Source organism: Malassezia sympodialis, genomic scaffold, assembly GCF_000349305.1.
Source record: "Malassezia sympodialis ATCC 42132 genomic scaffold, msy_sf_1, whole genome shotgun sequence".
NCBI lineage: Eukaryota > Fungi > Basidiomycota > Malasseziomycetes > Malasseziales > Malasseziaceae > Malassezia > Malassezia sympodialis.
Window position 1 is genome coordinate 680,072 of NW_017387799.1, and position 26,546 is coordinate 706,617.

The 26,546-nt window shown below is 51.6% G+C and overlaps 10 protein-coding genes and 1 pseudogene across 11 annotated transcripts; 3 read left to right on the plus strand and 8 right to left on the minus strand.

Annotated features, from left to right (window-relative positions):
• Position 1: 1 nt before the first annotated feature.
• On the minus strand, positions 2-2,176 carry MSY001_0297 (uncharacterized protein; the record flags this gene model as incomplete). Its single annotated transcript, XM_018885186.1, has 1 exon — positions 2-2,176. The coding sequence occupies one exon, from the start codon at positions 2,174-2,176 to the stop codon at positions 2-4; it is 2,175 nt and encodes a 724-aa protein (XP_018738939.1).
• A 624-nt stretch (positions 2,177-2,800) lies between these two features.
• On the plus strand, positions 2,801-4,894 carry MSY001_0298 (uncharacterized protein; the record flags this gene model as incomplete). The annotated part of the gene is made up of 1 exon (XM_018885197.1): positions 2,801-4,894. The coding sequence occupies one exon, from the start codon at positions 2,801-2,803 to the stop codon at positions 4,892-4,894; it is 2,094 nt and encodes a 697-aa protein (XP_018738940.1).
• Positions 4,895-4,989: 95 nt separating this feature from the next.
• On the minus strand, positions 4,990-6,489 carry MSY001_0299 (uncharacterized protein; the record flags this gene model as incomplete). The annotated part of the gene is made up of 1 exon (XM_018885208.1): positions 4,990-6,489. The coding sequence occupies one exon, from the start codon at positions 6,487-6,489 to the stop codon at positions 4,990-4,992; it is 1,500 nt and encodes a 499-aa protein (XP_018738941.1).
• Positions 6,490-6,561: 72 nt separating this feature from the next.
• Positions 6,562-8,979, minus strand: MSY001_0300 (uncharacterized protein; the record flags this gene model as incomplete). Its single annotated transcript, XM_018885220.1, has 1 exon — positions 6,562-8,979. The coding sequence occupies one exon, from the start codon at positions 8,977-8,979 to the stop codon at positions 6,562-6,564; it is 2,418 nt and encodes an 805-aa protein (XP_018738942.1).
• Positions 8,980-9,036: 57 nt separating this feature from the next.
• On the plus strand, positions 9,037-10,809 carry MSY001_0301 (uncharacterized protein; the record flags this gene model as incomplete). Its single annotated transcript, XM_018885231.1, has 1 exon — positions 9,037-10,809. The coding sequence occupies one exon, from the start codon at positions 9,037-9,039 to the stop codon at positions 10,807-10,809; it is 1,773 nt and encodes a 590-aa protein (XP_018738943.1).
• A 1-nt stretch (position 10,810) lies between these two features.
• Positions 10,811-11,643, minus strand: MSY001_0302 (uncharacterized protein; the record flags this gene model as incomplete). Its single annotated transcript, XM_018885242.1, has 3 exons — positions 10,811-10,996; positions 11,025-11,563; positions 11,589-11,643. The coding sequence occupies 3 exons, from the start codon at positions 11,641-11,643 to the stop codon at positions 10,811-10,813; spliced, it is 780 nt and encodes a 259-aa protein (XP_018738944.1).
• A 3,780-nt stretch (positions 11,644-15,423) lies between these two features.
• MSY001_0303 (uncharacterized protein) lies at positions 15,424-16,608 on the minus strand (the record flags this gene model as incomplete). The annotated part of the gene is made up of 1 exon (XM_018885253.1): positions 15,424-16,608. The coding sequence occupies one exon, from the start codon at positions 16,606-16,608 to the stop codon at positions 15,424-15,426; it is 1,185 nt and encodes a 394-aa protein (XP_018738945.1).
• Positions 16,609-16,834: 226 nt separating this feature from the next.
• On the minus strand, positions 16,835-19,989 carry MSY001_0304 (uncharacterized protein; the record flags this gene model as incomplete). The annotated part of the gene is made up of 2 exons (XM_018885264.1): positions 16,835-19,910; positions 19,943-19,989. 2 exons carry the CDS (start codon positions 19,987-19,989, stop codon positions 16,835-16,837), a joined length of 3,123 nt encoding a protein of 1,040 aa, XP_018738946.1.
• Positions 19,990-21,824: 1,835 nt separating this feature from the next.
• On the plus strand, positions 21,825-23,426 carry MSY001_0305 (uncharacterized protein; the record flags this gene model as incomplete). The annotated part of the gene is made up of 1 exon (XM_018885275.1): positions 21,825-23,426. One exon carries the CDS (start codon positions 21,825-21,827, stop codon positions 23,424-23,426), a length of 1,602 nt encoding a protein of 533 aa, XP_018738947.1.
• Positions 23,427-24,019: 593 nt separating this feature from the next.
• MSY001_0306 (uncharacterized protein) lies at positions 24,020-25,450 on the minus strand (the record flags this gene model as incomplete). Its single annotated transcript, XM_018885286.1, has 1 exon — positions 24,020-25,450. The coding sequence occupies one exon, from the start codon at positions 25,448-25,450 to the stop codon at positions 24,020-24,022; it is 1,431 nt and encodes a 476-aa protein (XP_018738948.1).
• A 728-nt stretch (positions 25,451-26,178) lies between these two features.
• On the minus strand, positions 26,179-26,496 carry MSY001_0307 (annotated as a pseudogene). The gene is made up of 2 exons: positions 26,457-26,496; positions 26,179-26,333 (listed from the first exon to the last, which is right to left on the minus strand). Coding segments are annotated over exons 1-2 (195 nt in total).
• Between the last annotated feature and the right edge of the window lie 50 nt (positions 26,497-26,546).

Sequence of the window (26,546 nt, forward strand, 5' to 3'; positions counted from 1 at the left end):
ACTAGCGCGAGGAGATATGCCGGTGTGGCGGTATCTTGAACTCAGCAAGAATACATACATGGTCCGAGGGAAAATGGGCGTTGGGGAAACCGACAACTCGAGACAAATATCCAGCATCGACTTCGCCCAAGAGACCCGAGGCGACCAACGAGTTACTGGTGTACCAAATGTAGTCGATGGCACCAGAAAATCCAGGCGTGTGATTCGTGAAGGGCAGCTCACCGACATGCTGGTACGCACTGCGCAGCGCATAATCGTGACGAAGGCCCTCAGACGTGTATGTGCCGTACGTGTGATCCATAAAGTCCTCATGATTGCCGGGCGCCAGGCCCTGGCTCAAAAATTCGTACACACCACTGTCCGGCGTGGAATTAAAGTCGCCACAGACGACCGTCGGAATGTCCTTCCCGGACGCATACGTCGGCGCCGACGCGCCTGCCTCGAGCGTCACTTGCGAGGGCATCTTGGCAAACATATCGCCGGTCAACTCAAGCTGCTCCATGAGGACCGCAGCCTGCACAAGCTTCACATCGCGGAACTCGGGGTCCCAATGCATGTGCGCATTGGCCACGATGAGCTTGGCACCCGTTTTCCGATGCTCCAGCATCGCGATCGAGGCGATATTGTCTTTCGTCATGACACGGTTAAAAATGTCCTCGGTCTTTTTCAAGTCAGGGCGCTGTAGCGCGATCTGGTTAAACTCGATCAGGCGCTTGTCCACAATGTGGAAAACCTGTGAGTTGATAAACGTCGCGCATCCATCCACACGCACACGCTCGTCTTCTCGCATAGTTTTAGCCCGTGACTTTGGCCAAAAAATACTCTCGTACGAACTCTGGTTGAGCTTTGGCGCAAAGTAGTTGTCGAACTCGCCGGTCTCGACTTCTTGCAAACAGCAAATATCAGCTCCGTAGCTGATAATCTCTTGCAAAATGAACTCTTTCCGATAATCCCAATCCAGGGCCCAGCTGGGTGTATATCCATACATTTGCGCGGTCGCATACTTTTTACAAAGGATGTTGTACGACAATACCGCAAACGTATTGTTCGAGTTCTCCTCCTCCGAGTCATACACCGGAATATCAGAGTCCAGTGCAATCCATTCACGCTCCGGTGGCGGAACAGACACTGGGCACGAGTCGCGCAAATATGCAATGAGAGCTTGCACACCATCCTGCTTCATAATATCTTTCAGATTCTCCTGCAGCGGATTGCCCTCAATGCCCAGAAACTGGAGACGATATAAGGTACCCAGTTCAGGAGGGAGCATCGTCAACTGATTGTCAAACAAGTAGAGCTCACGCAGTTCAGTGAGCATGCCCAGTTCTGGTGGAAGCATAATTAGCCTGTTGCCACTCGCATCGAGCACGGACAGATTCTTCAGCTGTACCACCGCAGGGGAAATGGACGTGAGCTGGTTGTGATTGATGAACAGCGACGTTAAAAAAGTGTAACGAAATACGTCGTCGCATAGGTTCTTTAGCTTTAAGCCACCCATGTCCATCTGCGACCAGGTCTTCTCTTCGGTCGACTCAGCCTGATGCGTGCGTGCACCCAAGGGCTTGCTAGGCGACATGACTGCGGAGACATCCCGCGCACCTTTTTGGTCCTCCGGAATAGGTACCGGGAGAGATAGACCAATGGCCGCTACACCCGCAGGAAATTGGATGCCCTTGCTGGGGTCTTGCCCATTGCTAATGGAGCTACGCGCCGCAAGTGCCGCGGCACGCGCATGGTGATGCGGGGAAAAGGATTGTCGGGAAATTTCAGCGTACACAAGCTGTTTCTCCCATTCTGTCTGTTTCTCCGTAAGGGCTGCCGTTGTCGACGGTGACGCTGTCACCGAAGCCGGTACCACGGGAGAAATACCGGGTTTCACCAGAGGAACGCCATGCGGCGAGCTAAGACCCGAGTAGCTCGGTGACGTCGGCGTCATACTCGTGCCTACCGAGAGATTGACGGCAGGCGGTAACGTCGACATCGGCGGAGTGCCTTGGGGCGCTGCAAAGGAAGAATGCGCCTGCTGACGCGACATCCAATTCATGCCCGAGCCTGGGAAACGACTGGACATCGGATTTACCAATGGACTGTGCGAAAATGACGTGGGACCGACCGAGGAGGCCGTCGCGGCGCCAGTAGCATGGGCGCTGGCGGGCGACAGGGTCATTCCGCTCATTACTGACGTATGCTGTGTGCGGGTAGGGAACTGCCCTGACGACAGAGTTTGCTGGTGATTAAGATATAAGTAAGGATTCGCGTTGGCTGGAGCCGACGGCGGTGACGGTGAGTACATAGTGTCTGCAGATACTTGGCCAAGATAAACAAGTGTGCGCGTTAGTTCTTGACCCCACCAGGAGCATGATACATCCCTGCACAGGGACAAAGCTGTTGCTGATCACACGACCAATTATCTCGTGTGATAGTCAGGACGGCACGCCTAGGAACAGCGCTGGTGACAGGATCTGGAGGAAGGCCTACTTCAACGCACAACGAGGCTGCATGCGGCTGCGGCTGCCGCGACGGCTTTCCCTGTCGCCGCCGCCCATCGGGATCGCCACCCTGTCACTGGTCCATCCACCATATATCGGCCGAGACGATCTTATTTCCAAGGCACGTGGTGATGTGCTGTCTGCATTCCAGCACCTTCGGTGGAGGGACCCCATAGAATCTGGTCGAAAGAGGCGCGTCTGGACAAGAGAACGACAAAGAACTTGGTAGAAACGGAGAACAAGATTTGCGGTGCCCTATAAAACCAGCCAGATGCAGCAAGCTTCCTTTACACGCACACGTTTAATCCACAATGGCTGAGAAGCAGGAGACGTTCGGCTTTGCCGCCGACATTAGCCAGCTGCTGGACCTTATTATCAACACTTTCTACAGTAACAAGGAGATCTTCCTTCGTGAGCTGATCTCGAACGCTTCGGATGCTCTGGACAAGGTCCGCTACCAGGCTCTGACCGACCCGAGCGTGCTGGAGTCGGAGAAGGAGCTGTACATTCGCATCACTCCCGACAAGGAGAACAAGGTGCTTTCTATTCGTGACACCGGTATTGGTATGACCAAGGCCGACCTCGTGAACAACATTGGTACCATTGCCAAGTCTGGTACCAAGGCATTTATGGAGGCGCTGAGCTCGGGTGCCGACATTAGCATGATCGGTCAGTTCGGTGTCGGTTTCTACTCGGCCTACCTGGTAGCCGAGAAGGTTCAGATCATCACCAAGAACAACGATGATGAACAGTACATCTGGGAGAGTGCCGCCGGTGGCACGTTTACGATTACTCCCGACACCAGTGGTCGTTCTATCGGCCGTGGTACCGAGTTGCGTTTGTTCATGAAGGACGACCAGCTGGAGTACCTCGAGGAGAAGCGCATTAAGGATATTGTCAAGAAGCACTCGGAGTTTATCTCGTACCCGATTCAGCTCGTTGTTACTAAGGAGGTTGAGAAGGAGGTCGAGGAGCCTGAGGCTGAGACTGCGGATGACGACAAGAAGCCCAAGATCGAGGAGGTCGACGACGAGTCGGCTGAGAAGAAGAAGAAGAAGGTGAAGGAGACTGTCACCGAAAACGAGGAACTGAACAAGACCAAGCCGATCTGGACTCGCGACCCCAAGACGATCGAGAATGAGGAGTACGCTTCGTTCTATAAGAGCCTCACCAATGACTGGGAGGACCACCTCGCTGTGAAGCACTTCTCTGTTGAGGGTCAGCTTGAGTTTAAGGCCCTGCTCTACATTCCCAAGCGCGCTCCTTTCGACATGTTCGAGTCGAAGAAGAAGCGTAACAACATTAAGCTCTATGTGCGCCGTGTGTTCATTACCGACGACTGCGAGGAGCTCATCCCTGAGTACCTGAACTTTGTGAAGGGTGTGGTTGACTCGGAGGACCTGCCTCTTAACATTTCGCGTGAGACGCTCCAGCAGAACAAGATCCTGAAGGTCATTCGCAAGAACATTGTGAAGAAGACTCTGGAGATGATCTCGGAGGTGGCCGAGGACAAGGAGAACTTTGGTAAGTTCTACGAGGCCTTTGGCAAGAACATCAAGCTGGGTATCCATGAGGACGCCACGAACCGTGCTAAGCTGGCGGAGTTCTTGCGCTTCTACTCGACCAAGAGCGGCGATGAGATGACAAGCCTGGCTGACTACATCACTCGCATGCCAGAGATCCAGAAGAACATTTACTTCCTGACCGGTGAGAGTCTGGCCGCTGTGCGCGACTCGCCGTTCCTGGAGGTGCTGAAGAAGAAGGGCTTTGAGGTGTTGCTCATGGTGGACCCCATTGATGAGTACGCGGTGACTCAACTCAAGGAGTTTGAGGGCAAGAAGCTTGTGTCGGTGTCGAAGGAGGGCCTGGAGCTCGAGGAGACCGACGAGGAAAAGAAGGAGCGTGAGGAGGAGGCGAAGAAGTTCGAAGACCTCACAAAGTCGATCAAGGACATTCTCGGTGACAAGGTCGAGAAGGTGACGGTGTCGAACCGCATTGTTGGTTCGCCCTGCGTTCTGGTCACTGGTCAGTTTGGCTGGTCGGCGAACATGGAGCGTATTATGAAGGCGCAGGCTCTGCGTGACACGTCGATGTCGCAATACATGGCCTCGAAGAAGACCATGGAGATTAACCCTCGCAATGCGATCATCAAGGAGCTTGCTGCAAAGGTGGCCAACGACAAGAACGACCCGACGGTTCGTGACTTGACGATGCTCCTTTACGAGAGCTCGCTCCTTACATCGGGCTTTTCGCTGGAGCAGCCCCAGGACTTTGCCAACCGTCTCTTCAAGCTCATTAGCCTGGGTCTCTCGATTGACGATGTGGATATGGATGAGGCTCAGCCCGCTGAGGACGCGAAGGCAGAGGAGCCTGCGGCTGAGTCGGCCATGGAGTCTATCGACTAAGTGCCCCACCTTGTTTTCTTTTGTATGAAGTTAGATACCGCCTGGTGGCATGAGTCTGTAGAGGTCAACATATTGAATGGACAGCAGAAACACGATTAGATTGACATGTCATCATCCTCGAGCAGGGGTTCAGGCAGCATCTCTCCTCGAGACTCGCCGGAGGCAAGCTCACGACGGATCTCGGGCTCGATCCCCGGGTGCTTTTGGACACGAATCAGGTCCTGAAGAGCGAGTTTCTGGTCGGGCGTGAGATCGCGTTTGTACCGCTGCGCAAATACGAGGAGGCTCTGGTGCCACAGCACCGGCATGCGGCGTTCGCCCACAATACCGTGTCGCGTCCGCGTTACCTCCACACCCTTAGACTTGTCCGCGAACTGCAGAAAGTGGTACACCAGACCGTCGATTACCTTATAGGGCAACGCGTATTTCTTGTCGAGAAGAATGCGAATAAACAGCGATGTCGGCCCAGTATACTCCATTTCGGCGAGGCGGAGCAGAGCCGCAGCTGAATGCAGCACCGGAATCGATACTTTGGACAGCACTGAACCGATAATGGCGGCTTCTCTGAGTGTGACACCACCATCCTCGCACAATGGAAATAGGATACCTTTGAAGAAGGCGGCAGGCTTGTACAAGGACTTCTTGATCGCCTCATACATCTGGTAGCTCAATTTTTTGTTATCGCGGATCTCATCGCGGATCTTGTCAAGGAGCACGAGTTGGTAGTAACGCTCGCACTGGGCGGGCTTAAAGTTCGAGACAAAGATGCGCGTCGCAGCCAGCGTCGCATGGGGCGTCCACATCTCAGGGTTGGTAATATACAAAATATCTTCCCATGCAGGCAGCGATGGGATAATCTTGAACGCTTTGGGTAAGGGGCCAGACTTGTAGCGCGACAGCAGTTCGCCGACTTTGCCGTACACTTCTATGATCTTGGGGTTAATACCCGGAGGCATCATACGTGACTCGTCCATCGTCTGCATGCTGCGATCGCCGTCCGTTTCGTCGGCTGCCTCAATCTTGGCCATGATCAGGTCCGCCAGTGTCTTGGTGCGCGGCCGCCCAGCGTCCTCATCGGCCAGGGCCTGTTCTTCCTCTTCTTCGTGCCGCTCCAGAAGGGCTTGGTCCTCTGGGTCGATACCCAGTTCGGCATAATCTGGATCATCGTAAACATCTTCATCATCACTGGCTAGCGAGGCATCTTCATCCGCCTCGTGGTCCTCGTCGTCTTCCAGTTCGTCCATATCGCGGAAGGCCGGCTGAGGCTCGACATCCGCCTCCGCCTCGAGCTCTGCCTCTTCGCGCTCAATCTCTTCTTGCTGCTCGCGAGCAAGACGTAAGATATTTCGACTCAACTTGGGATCGACGTAGTTTTTCCCAGCTCGGCCACCGGTGACTTTGAGCGAGGTGCCCGGCGCTTTCGCCTCGTCATCGCTCTCGGCATCAGACTGCTTCTTCTTTCTGTGGCGTTGCGTTGGTGCACGAACACGTCCAAATCGAGATACAATTTCGTCCTCACGAATATCCTGAGCAAGAGGACGGTGCTCCCCCGTAGGGCGCACGCCACGTCCCTGGGACGACGGCGCCTTTGGCATGGCAATGGTGGAGGTGCTGCGACTGAAGAGAAATTTTCGTCCCACTGGCGAGCAAACGAAAAATAAGTGGAGCTACAAATCATCGTCCAAGCCGGACGAGGAAGACGAGTCCACTACGTACTCTTCGTCTTCAGCAGCGGGATCGTCGAGGCTCGCAGCATCGCTAGCCGATGCATTACTTTCTGCTTCTAGGAAAGCGTCGAGATCTTCATATCGCGCGCTCGCTTGGGGCACGGCTCGCGTCCGAGATAAGGTCACGCAAGGCTCCAGTACGACACGCTCCGCGTGTCGTCCATCCCCATGCACGGTGTCACTGCCAAACGAGCGTTTCTCTTCAAGCCAAGCGCCAGACGGACGCTGGGCACTTACGGACGAGTGAGGCTTGAGAGAAGTCGGGTCTGGCATACGCACGATCGCAGGCGGTCGCGCCTCGGGCTCGCTCCAGGGAGGCAGCTGCGCCTGGCGCCAGCCAACGAGATGGACGCCATCTGTGACAGAGGACATGCTTGCGAGCTCATCTGTAGACATAGAGGCCAGTGTCAGCTGCTCCAGCGGCGATGTCTCTGACAAATCTCGCGCAAATAAGACATGCTGCACCTGTGCGCGGCGGAGGCGCACGCCTGGGAGTCGGAACCGGTCTAGGTCGCGATGCGAGGCAAGGTAGGCTTGAATATCATCCGGCAGTGTATCCTCAGTCAAATCGTCGTCTTGAAAAAGCCCGCGTGTCAGACCACTGTAGAACCGTGCGCGATCGCGCACGTCACTGTCTGCACTTGAAGATCCAAGCGAGAGCAGCTCATAATGAAGTACCATGACAGCTGTGCGAATGGCTGTGTCTCCCACTGAGTCTAAGTGCACGAAGGCCTTGGCAGAGAGCGTCAATGCTTGGCACTGTACTTTCTGCGGCTCCTTAGCCCAGTGGGCCACGAGACATCGCAGCATGTCGGGGACGAGACATGTCAGGAGTGTTTCGTCAGCCAGAGGGGCCAGGCAGTACTGGCCCAACATCCAAAGTACGGCTGCGCGGGAGTCAGGATCCAAAAGTATACGTATACGAGGCGCATCTGCGGATCGTCCTCGCTGTGCAAGAGGAACAAATAAACGAAGAGCGAAACGAGCGACAATGCTTGCCGCCGCTGCGTCAGAGCTGACGCGCAGTAGAGTTTTCAGGACTTGTACAGCACGGCTTAGCGTCCTGGATGGCAGCGATGGGTCTTGCGCGACGTCCATCAGCAAATGGAGGGCCTGCGGAGCGATTGCATCGTAGCGACATGCCACTTGGCCCAGAGCTGTCATGCTGTCCGTGGCCACAGACTCAGCTGCAGCCTGTGCATAAGTTACTAGCTCCTGCACCAGCAAAGAGGCGTTCGCTTCGGTAGCGAGGCGAACCAGCACGCGAATCTTGAGGCGCGCGAGGTAGGCCGGATCCGTGGCACCCACGAGAAAGTGAAGCAGGTGTGGCGTAAAATGGTCGGCCTGCGACTCAGACAACGCCAATACGTTCAGGACCGCCATATACGCCACCTCGGGTGGGCCCTGGAGGAGGCGCAGTAGAGGTGGTATCACACAGGCCATATCGCTAGTGTGTGCCACAGCCACATGAGCATGGACACCGGCCAGTACCACTGCAGGGTTGACATGAGTGAGCAGGTTTGCCAGTGCGCTTCGTAGCAGGGCCAGATCCGGATCGACATCGACACCCGGCTGCGGCTGTGGCAGATTGGCTCGCGCGTAACGCACGAGCACTTGTGCGCAGGTCGGCTGGGACCACTCGTCCATATCGACCAAGGCGTGGCACAACTTGCGGAAGTGGCGATGCAGCAGCGTCCAATAGTCCGGGCACAGTTCGGCAAAGGACAAGAGCGCCGGTCCCAGCACGAGTGGCGATCTGTCCTGCAGGAATGTGCCAAGATGCGCAAGGAGTGTGTCGTACTGACTGTCATCCAGCTGGTAGCATGTTGGGAGGGCAAAAGCAGCGATACGGCGAACATAGGGATGAGCATCACGCGTAGCCTTGCTTACGGCCAAAAGCACAATCGCAGATACAACCTTCAGCCGGATACCAATCAAAGCACGCAAAGCCATTCCACGTATCAAGGGGTTAGGGTCCGACAGATCGCGTTGGAAGCTATTGATCGAGAGCAGAGCCAGATCAGGGTGGGCCGGCGCATAGCGTAGCACAATAATGTACACGAGCTTGCGAATTTCCAGAGACGTAGTGGAAGAGAGCTTGAAAACAGATGCTAGGTATGGAGTGGCGTCGCGCCCCTTGGATATCATGGCCACTACGCGCTTTAGTCCTTCAAGACGCTCCACGTCCTGGCTGCTCTCCAGCTGTGCCTGCACCGCTGCGAGCTTATCTTCGCCAGTATCCAGGTATCGTGACGAACCGGAACCACCCAATATGCCTTTGACGGCATATAGTGCATCCTCACCGCGCTCCGTCAAATAGGCCAGCGCTCGCGACGAATTCAGCGAGGCCAACGCCATGGTGGCTAGGAGGCAGACCTCCACGTGCAAGCTCTATCCGACTCCACTCTACACACCATGCGTATCCCGCATGTCGTGACGATCGCGGGCTCTGACTCGGGTGGGGGCGCTGGTATTCAGGCGGATCTGAAGACATTTACGGCATTCAGGACATTCGGAATGTCGGTAATTACCGCGCTTACCGCACAAAATACACAGGGGGTGAGCGCAATTCACACGCCGCCGGCCGAGTTTGTGCAACAGCAATTCCAGTGTCTCGTGCAAGATATGCGTATAGATGGGATCAAGCTGGGCATGCTTTCCAATGCGGAAAATGTTCGCGTTGTGGCTGAATGTTTGCGGGAGTGGCGCAAGACACACGATGGCGAAGTGGTGCTCGACCCAGTGATGGTATCATCCGCAGGGAGTGTGCTGCTGGAGGAAGAGGCCATGGACCGTGTGCTCTGCGAGCTTCTCCCGCTTGCATCCATTGTGACGCCCAACATACCTGAGGCTGATCAGATTCTCTATCGTGCCCAGATTCCCGACATAAAAGCGGACACAATACAGGGCAGAGCTCTCATGGCACAGGCCCTAACCAGTCTGGGAGCCGAAAATGTCCTAATCAAAGGCGGGCATGGTCCCCTGTCTATGTCTGAATTGGAGCAGCAACTCGATCATCTCGGATTTAAACTAGTCATGGAAGAATGTGCCTCTGTGGCCACCGCTTGTGGCCGCGAGGGGAATGCGGCTGCCCTCTTATCCGATGAGAAAACAGCGATCGAAGAATTGGGCTCTCTTCTTGGCGTGTCTGTATATTCGAGAGACTCTTGCTACTTGGTGATTTGTCGCAGCGTTTCGGACTATCAATTCATGCACTCGCCGCACCATTCGTGGAACGTTGATGTCCTGTACGAGGCAAGCCGACAGCGAACGACCTTTTTCGTTCTGCCCTTTGTGTCGACGACTGCCACACATGGGACGGGATGCACACTTTCCGCGGCCATCTGCGCCGCCTCTGCGCAGGGTCTGCCCCTCCGCGCAGCGATCCTAAAGGCCTTACTTTACATGCAACAGGCCCTTGCTTCAAGCCTCCGTGACCTTGGGCACGGCCCTGGTGCTCTAGACCATGCCGCCTGCCTTGTCGGCCGCGGCGTGCCACGTCGCACCGAGCATGCGCCCTACCCGCTAATAACACTGCTGCCATCGCGCTCCTGGACCTTATGGCACGCCTACACACGACATCCTTTTGTTGTGCAGATGATGCGTGGAGAGTTGCCTATTGCGTCACTACTTTGGTTCCTCAAGCAGGATTATATATATCTGCGCCATTACTCTCGCGTGTGGTCAAAGGCTGGAGCAAATCCGGAATGTACAGCGTACGACATGGCCAAATTCAGCGCGATGGCGAACGCCATTGCAAAAGAGACGGAGGTGCACGTGCAAGTGTGTGAATCTCTTGGGATCCCTGGCGAAGAGCTCGAGCTTGTACACGAGAGCCGCGCGACGATGGCCTACTCGCGGTTTATGCTGGATGCAGCTGACGCAGGACTCTTGCCATTACTTGTATCGCTGGCATCCTGCGCATTTGGCTACGCCGAAGTGGGCTTATGGGCCAAGCGCCATCAAGTGCCGGGCCTCGCCGAGCCCTACCAGCGCTGGATCGACGAATACAGCGGTGAGGAATATCAGAGCATGACGCACGATATGCTCGAGTTCCTGGAGGCGTATGCCGAGCGGGTGATGCCGTCCGTCGAGCAGGTAGACCGCCTGCAGACCATCTGGGACACGGCCACGCGACTAGAGATCGGTATGTGGGATGAGGCGTTGGCTATGGGACAAAGTACATGACCTATTCGTCGTCGTAGGTGAATTTGATAGAGCTGCGTGAGTATACGATTACATACTGTGACCCTTGGTCGATGACACCGCCGCGGTAGCTGCCACGCTTTTTCTTGTTCTTCTCCTTCGTAAATGCCTTGCCGCGCGTCACAATCAGATCCGCATTCGCACGCGCGCCCCAGTCGCCTGCGCCAGACTACCAGTAAGCCTAGGCCGCCACATACCTTGGCATCATAGCTCATATCTTTAAGTCGCTCGTCTAGGAACTGCACATTGTCCGACTTGACACGTTGGAACCGCTCACCTTGCGTAGGCTTCTTCTTTGGGCGTGACTCGGCGTGCTCCACGACCTCAACCTCGGTGACAGGCGTCGTGGGTGCCAGCGACTCGGGCTCTTTCTCAGGGAGCACGGATTCTTGTTCCTCTGTCTCATCATCCTCCTGAAGCTTTCTCTTCTTTTCATGCTTGGCCTTCTTTCCCTTTTGCTTCTGTGAGTGCTCGACCGTTGTCCCGCTGCTCTTAGAGGGCGACTCGACCTCCTTGACCGCCTCAGTCTCATGTTCGGACAGAGCGGAGAAAGCCTTTGACACATCAGTGCCTGGTACAAGCATAGCCGCTTTCACCGTGTTCACCAAGGCATTCGAAAGGGCCTCCGCCTGGTCCGCGTGCTGTTCTAGACGGAGGTTTTCAAACTTTGAAGCAAGTTTGGCAGCGAGCTTGGGAGCATGGATTTGCAAAAAGGCATGTACTAAAATAACAGCCTCTGTACATGAGACTTGGATACGTACCCGAAGACATGACCACCGAGGCGCTTTTGTCCGTGCTCTGCTCCTTTTTCGCCATCCTCCGAGTAGAAGAGAAAAAATGGCCACCCTCCACATGCGCACAAGCCGAGTGAGTTGCATGTGCCACCCTCCCCTTTCCTCCGACCGGGACGGTGCATTCGAAGAGATTACAACTTTGCAAGCATCTTGAGAGTAATCTATGGGTTCAGAATTGCCTATCGATCACTCAAAAAGGCACCGCCAGCATCTGCGTCTCGAGCAAGCGCACTCAGCGTATGAAATTCAGAAAGTAAGTACCCTCACTCTCATATGTGCAGGAAGCCGCCCTTCGGAGCGGTGCCATGTGGACCATTTTTGGCCTCGCTTCTGTCTTTATGGCGCATCACTTGATTCCGGGATTCAGGTAAGTTCCTTGACTGACGCTGGACGCCAAACATTGGCTCTCAAAGGTCTGTTGACCATTTCAGGTACGTGATTCTACTTACACAAGCGACATCGGTCGGGTTAGTCTTAGGTGCAGAGTCTGCATTGCAGAATTATGAACATGGACAACGCTCTCACGATAACCTTATCCGATCTCGAGCTATGCGCGAGTTAGGTATGCGGGGTATTATCGCCAGTGAACAGGAAATTAAGAAATGGCAAGATGAAGTGATAGAGAGAGAGATCGAATTGCGCCGTTCACAGAAGTCGTAGACAAGCACCATCACGAGCATGGCGTCTCATCTTCGCCGCCCTTGGGCATCATGATACATGCATATTTCCACGACGAATAACGGGTGACACGCGCCGCGGCGACCTACGTGACCCTACAGACGCTCGGACCAGAATGACCCAAGCGCTACCGCGCCGCCCATCGGGGGAGAGAGAGCTGTATGAGCAAGTCCATTCTCGCCTAAGTATCAATGAGGGTGGACTGGGTACGTGAGCGCATTGTAACCGCAGACATTGCTGCTATGTACGAAGATGATTTTGATGCGCATTCGTTCGTCCAGCAATTTCTAGGCCCGACGTCCTCGAATAAAGGAGATTCTGACGCGGAGAGATTCCAGTCAAAATCTACAGATTTGCGTGTTGGATTAACTAGACTCAATGTGTCTATCACAGAGGTAGACCGCCGGATCCATGAGTTAATGGGGCAGCATTCGTACGAGTACATTGAACGGGTTGGCCAAATCAAACAGGTGCGAAATACGATGGCATCCATCCATGCACACATCCAGGATATTGAAAAATCAGGAACAAGGTACGAAATTTCTACTCATGTCAGTGCCAAACAAAGCGTTGGTCAACATTTGGAGAGTCTGCAAAGCCTTCATGCCAAATCCGCCCGCATAACCGGTGCCTTGAATTTGGTGGCGCGAACTCGAAACATACTGGCAGTGTATGCCAAACTTGTGAATACTATGGACCAGATTGCATCTTTCAATATGATGGGATCCATCAAAGATGCGCCTTCGTTGCATCAACATGCAGAGCGAGTGCTTGTAGCGTCTATTTTCGTCGAAGAACTTCGTATGTGTATGGGACTCACAAACAGATTCACTTTCTGCGCATCCTGAAGGAGGAAGGCCAAAGACGCTCAAGCTGATTGATGATACTCGCAGCGTCGACAATATCGCAGCCTGTATGTCTCAAATACCACACATGCAAGAATCCTTGCTGGAGCAAGTGGAAAACGTTCTCATGTGTGGTCTGCGTAGTTTATCGCCTCCTCTTCTCGGCACAGCTTTGCAAGCAGCGCTTCATCTTAACCTTTTGGGCCCAGTGGTGAGCAACTTCCTAGATGACCTCAATGATGTACTCTTGGAGCGCTGGCGCACAGTCCTCGACCTTCTCGCCGTGGGAAAAGAGCTAGGAGAAACTCAGCTTCCTATTCTTTCTTCCTCCCTCAAAACGCATCCAGCGGAGCACATTGCACTTTCTTCGCCGCTTCCTCGGTGGATTGACACAATTTGGGAACGCCTGCGGACTTTTATTGTGGACGAACTAGGATCAATTGTCAATAAGGTACAGATGCTGGAACGTATTCTTCAGCGTAAATATGCGCCGCAATCAAACGAAACATTATTTGATATTGTCGTGTCCAAATTGAAAGACTCGCCGATTTCGTTGCTCTGGTCCACTTTTTCTCAAAATCTGGAACAGCTCGTCCGTGAATGCGTTCATGAATCTGACTTTTGGTGGTACATCTTTGTGTATTCTTATCCCAAGTTTGCTGATTTGTTCAGTATGCTGACATCGCATCTAACCCTGTTGTCAGACGATTTTATGCCGTCGCAATGGACAGGCTACACAGAGAAATTGCTTATATTTCGTGAGAAAGATTACCATGGCATGCTTGTACAAAAATGGTACTCCTTAAGTCAGGATATTCAAAGAGCGGCGTTCGAGGAATCGGGCAGTGGTTCACAGGCAATAATGAACTTCATGGCGCAACTAAGAAGAGAATTGGAGGCATGCTTGGATCAACCCCCACTTCAATTGCGTACTTTCTTAGCAGCTGCTGAACGTTTGGACTCTCTACTCAACTTATTAAAATCTTCGATAAAGAAGGGAGATGATGTATGGTCGTTCACAAACAAGCAACCAACAGCTCAGCAGCAGCAAAACATTCGTATTGCCGAAGTTTTCCAGAGTTTATACGACAGCCTCTTGCAGTGGAATACTGCATACCAAGAAGATATCGAGAAAAAGCTAGCAGAATGGCGTACGGACATTGTCAAAATCGTGTCGGATGAATTATTGTCTCCGTTGGTAAATAAAATCAAAGTTAACGCTAATTTGAGTCTGTCGAGAATTCATCAGTGTAAGCGGATCTTGACTCCAGAGACCTATTCGTCTCTGGTAATGGAAACAGAAGTTAGTCCCTACATGTTGGATTTTGTTTCGCAAATTGATTTCGTCCAAACCCATCTCGTTAGTCGATATATTCTCCGAGGAACAAATATAAAATGGTACGTTGATGTAACTCATAACCTAGGGCAATCGATCTTGCTTCTTACGTACTGACATTGTGTTTGATGCACGCATCATTAGTCCGAACCACATCTGAGTCTTCAAGGCTCCAAATTATCTCAGATATGACCTTATTAGAGTCGAGTCTATCAAAATTCGTTCGGGGCGTATCCAGCAAGTCAACTGCTCTCCCTATATCCTTGAAGGATTGTGATACTCCATTCTACGCGTTTCGCGGTTACCGCTCGTTGCTTATACAGCCATGGTCCGCATGGGAGTATCCTGAAAAGGCGAGTGAAAGTTCGGTTATGCCTGCTGTCGCTTGGGTACAGGCTCTTTTGTCCCGTTCTGACACTCTTCCACTGCCTAATGAACTCAAGAATATGACAAAGGTATCGTATGTCAATTGGTTCATCACCGCAAGTCAAAGCAAAATAAATCTTTTTGATCACGAGGTCCAATCAATCGTACTGAGACAGGTGCAAGAGTGGCTTCTTCATTACAACAATTGTGACGATTCGGTGAATGACCGGGAAGCTGTCAAGTGCCTAAAACAATGGTTTAGATACTATTCTTCGAAGCAATAGTTTGATACTGTGCGTTGGTCTATAGGGACAGAAATAAAAATTGAATCTAAACTATCAAGATAATCAAAAATTGACTTTACCCGGACTCGAACCGGGGACTTTCACGGTTGACACCGTACTCACGATTTGTGTTAACGTGATACTCTAACCAACTGAGTTATAAAGTCGCTTTGTGTCGGTTGACCAGACGAAGCCATTTAATCCATCCACAAAGCTTTATATCTTCCTACTTAAATTTTAACCCCCTTCTCTAACATGACCATGAATAAGAAACGAGCTATAGCACTAATTCTTTACACGCGCTCAATGATCACAGCAATACCCTGACCACTACCAATGCAAGCAGCGCCAAGAGCATATTTCTTGTTAAGACGGTGCAGGTTGTAGGTAAGGTTCGAGAGAATCCGGGCACCGCTTGCACCGAGAGGATGGCCAAGAGCAATAGCACCACCAAATAAGTTGGTTTTCTCGTTAGGAAGCTCAAGTTCCTTTTGAACAGCGAGGAACTGGGCAGCAAAGGCCTCATTGACTTCGATAAGGTCCATGTCTCCCATGTTCAAACCAGCACGCTTAAGAGCCAGCTTCGAAGCCTCGACGGGACCAATGCCCATAATCGAAGGCTCGCAACCAGTTACACCGTAGCTAACAATGCGAGCCAGGGGCTTGAGACCGTGAGCATTGACGGCCTCTTCACTGGCAATGACGTTTGCAGCAGCACCATCGCAAATACCCGAGGCGTTACCAGCCGTCACAACACCATCCTTCTTGAACACAGAGGGTAGCTTAGCAAGGGTCTCAATAGTTGTCTTAGGTCGAGGGTATTCATCCACGGCAAAGACCTCGGTGGCCTTCTTCACCTTAACCTCAATAGGAGCGATCTCATCCTTGAAGGCACCCTCCTCCTGGGCCTTAGCCCAGCGGTGCTGAGACTGGAGAGCGAACTCATCGCACTGCTGACGGGTAATCCCGTACTTCTCAGCAAGGTTCTCAGCCGTGATACCCATAGGGGTGGGAACAGGAACAGCATCAGTGAGAGAGGCGGCCAGACTGTCCGCAAGTTTCAGGTCCACACCATAGCGGGTATTACCGAAACGAACACCGTGAAGAGTGTACGGAGACATAGACATGTTTTCAGTGCCACCAGTGAGAACCACGCTAGCGTCGCCGCTGTTGATTTCCTGGGTCGCGTTGATTACAGCCTGGAAGCCACTACCACAAAGGCGGTTGACAGTGAGTGCTGGGGTGGTGATCGGAACACCCGCATAGTGACCCACATGGCGCGCGAGGTATGGCGCAGTAGCATCAGAGCTCGTCACTAGACCAAAGACAGTCGACGAGATTGGTGTGTTGGCAGGGAGCTGCGCCAGAGCAGCCTTGGAGGCATGGCCACCAAGCTGAGCAGCAGTATATTGACTAAGCTTACCACCAAAGGAACCGAAAGCGACGCGCTTCGAACCGACAATAAAAGCTTTCGTCATCTGTAGTGGTGTGTAGGAGTATAATCACGAGTGGATTCGAGATTACTATATTTCTAAGAATTCTTGCGCTGCGGAGTGTGCAGCGCACGGTGCCGGCTGCGACTATAAGCCCGGTTTTGACCGGTCCGGCCGAGTGGGGGTACCGGCTTGAACCTGACCCCGGTTCGCTAACGTGTCAAGATGAATTTTATCAAGAACTCATCTATAACCAATGAAAACCGAAAAACTAAGACCGGGTTTGTGCCAGAGTGTGAGAAGCAGATAATTCGGCATCGTCCAATGGAACAGTCACGCTAGTTCCATCTGCCAACGTACGACGGAGTAGACCCTCTTGGGTGGGTTCCACATCTTCTGGAAGCTGTGCAGCGGCAAGCTCAGGAGCTTTGTCTTCACCTCCCGAAGATTTAGTCCGCACATGGCGAGCGGCACAGGCTGCAGGCCAGCGTTCGGAATCGTCGCCTGTTGGCTCCAGAACTCGCTCAGGCTGGACAGAATCCATGGCTTGAGTTCGCTGCCGTAAAGCTGCAGGTTTGTGTAGATCGACAAAAGGTGAATCGTCCCCCACGTTTTCATCAGAATCAGTCTCGGCAGATATGTCATCACGGGCCTGTAAACCCATATCGTCAGAATCAGAGTCATTGTCGACAGATTCGCTAGACATGTCCGTAATACCCGCGCCACGACGAAATTCAGCAGCCCAGTCAGCTGGCGTGAGGTTTTCTTGTGCGGGCTCATTTACAGATACGGATGCAGTAGACGTGAACTCGAACGCAGATTGCGACGAGTCGGAGAAGGGTCCCCAGTCATTGTCACCAGGAATTTGACCGAGCGCATTGGTATCATTCATATATGACAACATGTCACCATCAGCTTCGAGGTCATCATTGTCAGTGCGCATCTGAGACGAAAGATACTGAGCAAATGTGCGGTTGTTGTCATTCTCAGGATACCAATCATCAGACTCCAAATTAGACCATGACTGCATCCCCGCCATAGGGTTGGATGGACGACCGCCAGCTAGAGGCATAGACTCTTTCGCGCGTGACTCATTAAGCTCATTATTTAGATACTCTTCCCAGTCAGGCGTGAAGTGCTCGTGGATAGCTTCGCCAAGTATATCCGAATGGCGTTCCATAAGTTTTATGACTTCTTCGGCAATCAAGTTTAAGTGACCCATATATCCAAGGCGAATACGCCGCGGACCCTGTGAAGAGTCGTTGTTACGCCTAACTCCTTCGAGAATTGCCTCAATAAGGCAGGCTTCATCAAAGGTAGACATGGTCAACTTGCGATTGATAGCATTGTCCATGTCACCATTAAATAGTTGCTGAAGGATGTCATAGACAACATTGTGCAAGAAGTTATTCCAAGGATAGTGAAGAAACAGTTCAATAAGCGTAGGGATAACTTGGAACGTAAGGAACTGTTTTTTCAAAAAGTTGCCAAGAATTTCATAATTACTCTCTTCAGCAACGGGGCGCTTTGCAGACAATTGTGTTACCAAATCTGCCAGCGACATACTTGACAACGCTGATGCAATGCTAGCAGCATCTTCTTCAGACGTGGTATCTTCAGACTCATAAGAATCATTACTTGGTGCCTTGGAGACAGAAACGGCGGGTTGTTCATCAGAAATTTTGTATGCACTAGTGTCATCGTCCCCGTTAGACTTCGACTCAGCATCCGCGGAGGATGGTTCCGGCTGGTCGTATTCTTCATCGCCCTGTAATGTACGGGCAAGCGCTTGAAGTCCCTCCAAGCCACCCATTAAAGAACCGGATGGCGAATAGCGAGGACCAACATTGAGAGGACGATTCAGTAATGCCATGTTTGAGCAATGCAAGAGCTCTGCGTATAACTCCGCGATACAGTACCGCATTTGTGTTAGCGGTTCAATCTGGCCCAAAGTGGTAGAAACCATGGATGCAGACTGACTAGGATTGCGCATCCTTTCCTGAAGTTCAGGTATCTTCTCGGCTAGAGCACGAAGCAAGGGACCCAGATGGACAATGCCCATTTTTTCGGCCACTTCATCCATGGCTTCGTCCAAACCTTCAGCATCTGCATCATCATCAAACGGAAGATCATCAAGAGATAATTCTGGTCTGTCCGCTGTACTTCCATTGTTCAAGTTCTGCAAAATTTTCTCCTGTCGATGTTGACCACTCAATTCCTGCTGACGCATAACCAGATAGTTGCGAAGAGTGTGGAATAGATGTTGTTCGAAATAATCACTGTTATTTTTGCGAATCAGTTCAATAAATACACCTGCACAGTTCGCAAATGACGAGGATATTGCATCTTCAGTCAATGGGCTCTTCATTGAGGTACGACGATCAAGTGTAGACGGGCGTACGGTGGCTGTTGAGTCACGCAGGCCTTTGCCTGCGGTTGAGAGACGGCGAGAAATAGAGAAATGCCGGTTTTGTCTGTCTTTCATCGTCTTTTGGAATGCCCAAACATCCTCATCCTCATCTTCTTCTTCGACAGCAGAATCTTCTTGCAACGTTTGCAACGGCATGTCCAAACCTCTGTTCTCCTCACTCGGACCTGAATTAGAGGGTGTATAGTCCAGCATGAAACTTAACATTTTGGATACATTTTCTTCTGATGCCATTTCCCGAACCAACAAGTTGTTCACACCACCCGCGCCGAGAAGCATCTCGCCAGGACCGGTGAATGAATCCTGCATTGTTACTTGATTTAGAGAAGATGGTGAAGGTGCAGACAAAGAAATTATAGTCTTCAGGAATTCTGATGCAGTTTTATGCTTTTCAGAAGAAACGTGCGGAGATAACAACGACACAATGCGGGGAATGAGGTCGTTATCTGCTAACCAAGCCACAATGCCTGAGTCTGGAATAGTATCTTCACATTGCACGAGCCGAAAAAGAAGGTCAACAATAGCTGGTGTTTCAAAGTGCGAAACTAATCCCTCAACAATAGATGGCATAGTTTTAACAAAAGCAAGCATCTCCTGGGGATGATGCTCGATAAGAGCCACATTTACCTTCGACCAATATCCAGCTAGTACAGTGAATCCTGGTCCATGAGTGATTGCTGAAAAATATTCCTTTTCTGAGGCCTCATCTTTGTTTTCTGGATCATCTGCAGTTGAAGATCCATAAGCAGCCTTGGTGAGATGGTGAGCATGATGAGGGATGGGACGACTCGAAATTTCCGGATCGAGGCTTAAAAATTTATCCCAGAAAGGTTCCAACCATTCTGATGCATGCTGAAAGATGGCTGCTGAAACCTCAGGAATCTCGCTACTAAGAATTTCTGAAGCAATAAAAGGATATCTGTTGTCTTAGTTTACATGGCAAACACTTACTTAAAACCCACTTTCTCCTCCGCTTCACTTCCACGAGAATCGAGCATCGTTACATTACCAGAGGCATAATCGAGCAGCTTCGGGATCACGCCTGGTTGCTGCAAAAAGTCAATGAGTTTTTGGTTATTTGATTTACATTCTTGCAGGATATCAGCATCATCAAGAACCTCTTCCAGAGTCACATCTGGCTTCTCGAGAACTTTGGTAAGTGTAGAGGAAGACGCCACACCGAAACGCCACTAAATAGTGTTAAAATACTTCCACCTAATACGCACAAACATGAAGATCGACTAGAATTTTATACAGAAATCAGTTGCCGATAGCGATGCGCGACGACGCGCTCGGATGAATGGATTCGATACCTGGTAGATAACCTATCAAACAGATCCGTGACAATGGACAAGGATCACGTATGATATCACTTTGAACGAGACCGAGCCCTAAACCTAGCTTTCAATGATGTGCTGTCACGCGGTGGAATAAGCGGAAACACGTGCTTCGAAAGATCATTAGTCGTCTTTAGTCAAGTAGAGACCATCCTAGTAGCAATGCCGTGCGCACTGCATCGAACTGGAAGTCGAAACGATAAGGATCAAGAGTGTATAAATAGTGGAAGACCTAGCTATTAGGATCATTGTGCCCCGTGGGAGAACCTATAACGCTTGAAATAGGGGATGAAATAGTTGGCAACCAGGCCAGCTGCTGACAACATTATATTTGTATTATTCCGAATTCAGAACGGGACCGAGCTGGTCAACAAGACCAGATATCCCAGAACCAACATATGTGATATTGACGCTTGAGGAAATTTTTCCTTTAGATGGTGAATAAACCTTTGCCATTGGTGGAGAACTGACGCTGGAGGATGGTGAGAATGAATTCGACAATAGGGTGACAGGATAGGAAGAATATGTTGAAGCAATACCGACTTTTGAAGGCGATGCCCATGGGTATAAAGGAGAAGAACATTTCTTGTAGGATATGGGAGTTTGGGGGCCATCTGTGTCCCGCGAGGTGTCTCCCTCGGAGACAGAGTCAAGTGATTCATCGGCCTCAGAGTCACAGTTGAATACCCCTTCTTCTAGTATTGGGAAATCATTCAGAGTATATATACGTAAAAAAAGATGATCCAATGTATCCAAATCTTTTGCCGGGTCAAAATGGGATTTTAAACGATCAAATTCACAAGCGGACGCACAGCAGATATCCCATTGGTCTTGATAATAGTCGGCCCCAGGATTACATCGTAAAGGTGGCGTACTATTTCGCGATTCTGATGAACTTAGAGTTTCAACGGTAGCGTTAGGATTTCTTCCTATTCCGGATTCCACGATTGCTGTCAAAGGATGGAGACTAGGTGCCATTAGGCGGGAATGTCGAGCAGACAAAGGTTTTCTGTGCAATGAATGCTTATTAGCCCCCGGCATGTCATAAGAAATAAAGGACCTTCTCTTTGCTGGAGGCTAGCAACTCACAGAGAAGAAAATAGGATAAATATTTAGAGGCGGTCGGGCTGTCAGTGAACATTAAACTATTTTCCTCTTAAAGAGGCGTGCAGCAACTCCCCGCCATTTTTTTCCATATTGAGATTCATTCGCTGCAATCTTTTAAATACAGCACAATGGACGCCAAATGACTTTGTTGTTCTCCAGAATTAGAAGCCAATGTTTTTGTCAATATGACTAATTCATGGTCCCGAATCGAATAACCGGCTACATCCCGGCATGAAAGTCTTGAGACTGATTGGTCCACCCGGTGCGCTGCAGTATGGAAGTAGCGTTGCGCACAGACTGTGGGGCATCTAGTGGGGCCGAGGGCCGGTCTCCGGGCTCGTTTGAATAGAAGCGAATCTGGGACACAGGTTTGATCATCCCCCTTCGTCATGTCTGTTGAAGGCGTTCGCATTCTCGGCCCTGTTCTTGGCGACCACGCCAAGATCCTCACCCCTGAAGCTGTAAAGTTCCTAACGGTACTTCACCGTAACTTTGAACCTGTCCGTCAAGAGCGTCTGAAGGCCCGCGTTGCTCGTCAGGTTGAGCTCGATGGCGGTAAGACTCTGGACTTCCTGCCTCACACACGACACATCCGTGAGGACCCTTCGTGGCGATGTGCCATTCCTGCCCCTGGACTCCGCGACCGTCGTGTTGAAATCACCGGCCCTGTTGACCGCAAGATGGTCATTAACGCCTTGAACTCGGGCGCCTACACCTACATGGCTGACTTTGAGGACTCGAACTCGCCTACTTGGGCCAACAACCTTGATGGCCAGGTCAACCTGCACGATGCGATTAACCGCCGCGTTGACTTCAAGGCTTCGAACGGCAAGGAATACAAGTTGAAGCCTGCCGGCCAGCTGGCCACCCTGATTGTTCGCCCTCGTGGCTGGCATCTCAACGAGGAGTTTTTCCTCGTGGATGGTAAGCCCATGTCGGGTGGTCTGTTTGACTTTGGTCTATTCTTCTTCCACAACGCTGAGCAACTTGTGAAGAACGGCTTTGGTCCCTACTTCTACCTTCCCAAGATGGAGTCTCACCTTGAGGCTCGCCTATGGAACGATGTGTTTAACCTGGCTCAGGACTACATTAACATGCCGCGTGGCACTATCCGTGGCACTGTACTCATTGAGACCATCACAGCTGCCTTCGAGATGGAAGAGATCCTCTACGAGCTTCGTCAGCATTCGTCGGGTCTCAACTGCGGCCGCTGGGATTACATTTTCTCGTTCATTAAGCGCCAGCGCTACAACCAGTCGGCTGTGCTCCCTGACCGTGCCTCCGTCACCATGACGGCTCCTTTCATGCAGGCCTACGTGAACCTCCTTATCCAGACCTGCCACAAGCGAGGTGCTGCGGCTATTGGTGGTATGGCTGCTCAGATTCCGATCAAGGAAGACCCGAAGGCCAACGATGTGGCTATGGAGAAGGTTCGTGCTGACAAGCACCGCGAGGTGACTGCTGGCCACGACGGTACCTGGGTGGCTCACCCTGCTCTGGTCAAGATTGCCCTGGAGGTGTTCAACAAGCACATGCTCGGCCCGAACCAATACCACGTCCGCCGTGAGGAGGTGAAGGTCACTGCGCTCGACCTGCTTAACCCGAACGTCGCTGGCCAGATCACCGAGGGTGGCGCGCGTGCCAACGTCTCAGCTCTGTTGGCCTACTGTGCCAACTGGGTGAAGGGCAATGGCTGTGTCCCCATCAACCACCTTATGGAGGACGCTGCTACCGCGGAGATCTCGCGTATCTCGCTCTGGCAGTGGGTGTTCCATGGCTCGAAGACCGTGGATGGCAAGCCGATTACTCCCCAGTTTGTGGATGATCTCATTGCTTCGGAAGCTGCTAAGCTGTCAAAGCTAGACCCCAAGGCTGTTGACCTGTCGCGTCGCTACCTGTCGCAGCAGGTCCGTGCGAAGGAGCCTAGCGAATTCCTGACGTCGGATCTGACTGCCCACCTCGACAACTCCCAGTCGATGTCGCGCATCTAAATACATAAATATGAACGTACGCAGGATGTTCTGATAAGACATAGAAGTAAACCTTTATTGATAAGCCAGATAATGCCTCCCCCCCCCCATATTATCGCCGTTCCGTCTAAGTCACCACCCGCCATGTCATCGCATCACACCTTCATGAGAGAGGCGATTGACCTTTCCATGAAAGTCCTTCTTACCAAACAGGGTGGCCCTTTTGGAGCTGTAATTGTTCGAAATGGTCAGGTAGTTGGTCGGGGCAGCAACATGGTGACTGTTTGCAATGACCCGACTGCCCATGCAGAAGTTGTGGCAATTCGTGATGCCTGCGCGACCCTCAATACATTCCAGTTGAATGACTGTGAGCTATATACGAGCTGCGAGCCGTGCCCTATGTGCCTTGCTGCGGTGTATTGGGCCAGGATCCCTGTGTTGTATTTTGGCAACAGCAGAAAAGACGCAGCAAGTATAGGCTTTGACGATGACTTCCTCTATGAGCAAGTAGCCCTAGTGCCAGAAAATCGTACATTACGTATGATACCACTGCTGCGAGAGGAAGCACTAGTAGTATTTCAAGGCTGGGTAGATACCCCAGACAAAGTCGAATACTAATCAGTACGACGATGAGGAGGGAAATACCCTGGTGCGCTAGATGAGGGCATGTAGGTAGGGTATGTAGGACCAGAGTAATCGTGTAAAGACGGATAGTTGGGGGAATATCCAGGAACAGGGAAGGCAGGCATGGCGGGAGGATACACGGTGCCGGGTGGCGTTTGACGGAACCACTGATCAGCAAACCGGGGATTGTAGTGTGGTACATTTGCCGTAGGGTGGCTGCCAGGTCCTGGCCGTGATCTCTTGGGACCCTCTGACCAGCCCGATGCAAATGGGTGCGATTGACCCTGAGAAGCTCGTTTACGCCCGCTTCGGGCAGGTTGGCTAGGACATGATCCTCCAAGAGGTCCCAGCGATGCAGTAGATGGATCCAAATCTTCGGGATTGGGTGACGCCGGATGTGCATGCCTTCCTTTCTTGTTCTTCTTCTTCGCAGCTGCTTCAGCTTCATCATCACTGTATTCAACTTCGTCGTCAGCCACTTCTTCGTCCCATACATTGCTAGCATCGCTGCCTTTTGTTCGTATCAGTCGAGTCAAGACATAGGTGCTGCTGGCTGGCAGAAAGTACACAGGTTTCTTTTCTTGTACAACGTTCTGATCAATGTCCTCGGCTGACCGGAAGCGGATGGAATACATAGGCTGTTTGACGGATCCGAACGTTTCATATACAAGCCCGAGAACAGAGCCATCCTCGAAGCACAACAAGCTTTCCGAGTCGAGTACATCATACGACTTGGAGATTGGCTCATCGGTTGCGTTTGAGTCTTGCTGGACGAGCACCACATTGCCCACGATGGAATGGACCCACCCAATACGTTCAAGGGAGGACAAATCACTCTCGTTAATTTTCTCGATGGATGGCTCCAGAATATAATCATCACCAAATTCGTTTTTCGTGCGAGGAGGGACAGAGGAATCCAAACCTTCATCATCGTCTTCAGCCTGTACATGAATAGGGATATCCGTATCAGATGTCGAATCCGTGGAAGAGCTAGTATCCGAGTCACTTTCTGATGAGCAGTTATCCTCATATTTTTCGTCGCCTTGCGCATCATTCTGTTCACGATTCTCGGGGCGCATATCAGGGACGCCTGCTCTTTGCATTTCCTCCAGAATTTGTGACTCAGACGATCCAAGACTACCCTGTTTCGAGCGAAGACTTTGCACCAGCTTACGATACTGAGATAATGACATGTTACTAGGCTCTTCCTTGGGGTACGTCGTCGAGACTGAAATCGAGCCACTGGGGCCATCCACTTGACGATCGTCTGGCGACGATTCCTCGATGTTTGGAACCTGGTTCGCAGCAGGGTTTGACCCTTCATTATCGAATGAATTGGAAGTGGTAGAAACAGCTTCCTCTGGACGTGAAGGGAGCGTCCCGCGCGTCCAAGAGCGCAGCTTGGACTGATCAGCGCCCATGGTAAAAGGAGCAAATTGTGCCAGATATTAATATTTGCTCGTCGCCACTCCACTGTTCCGATTTGGGACCTTCAACCGCTACCAATCCACATGCCCTATCCGGGCAAGTCGCCGCATAGACCTCAGCCTCACGTGGAACCAAAGTTTCCGCTGTACACATACTACTGTATCTGCGGCGAGTTTGTTTTGGTCTGTAACACCCTGCTGGAACAATTAGCTCAACGGCCCATGGATCATTCGCGGGTTCTTCGTTGCCTAGATTCTTCCCCTGGCGAGGGGGGCCAGCGTATTCCGGCCCATATTTACAAAATAAGCGCTTCTCAGGGTCCGATCCAAGTTATCCAACGGTATGTGGGTTGCACCAATTCAAGTGATGACAATAGCTTTGAGCGACAATACATGTTCCTTTGCACGAGGTGTCAACTTCCTATCGGCTACGAGCATACAGCACCGCCTCTCAAAAGCGGCGGTAAGTTTACATTCATTCTTCCGGGAGCCCTCTCGTACGTTCCATGCATGTCTCTTACCCAAGTCGACAGCAGGGTTTGGCACCCCCCGACGTGCTTCTCGGCGAGAAGATCCAGGCGACGTGATTCTATGGCATGGTCATCTACTTGGCGACAACCCGGCCCACTATATTGTATCGCTAGAGTATTAGACGCGTCGTTGTACACATACCTTCTTGTAATATTTAGCCTATGCCAGTTAGATGTCCATTCTAGTTTACGAACCCAATCATCCAACACCTTAAGCTGTGCATCATTCAGCGTGGAGTAGTCTGATACCGCATCTTTGGGGTTCAAGCTCGACATACCCAGCCCGCGAGACCCATCTTTCCCCGCAAATACAGAGTATCCCTTACCGGGTTCTTTCAGCTCGTACACTCAGGTTTTAAAAACATACCGTACATCTCTCTTCGAGGTGATACATCGAATATTATGCCTTGGATTAGCGTTCATGTCGCGTACCTTTCACGGCCACATAGACCGGTCTTGTCGGATCAGACCCATCGTATTGACTAAGCTCTTCTGGCGTATATTCGTCATCTTTAGGTGGTCTAGGATTAGGATTGTTTGTACACGTACTCCGTTGGCGT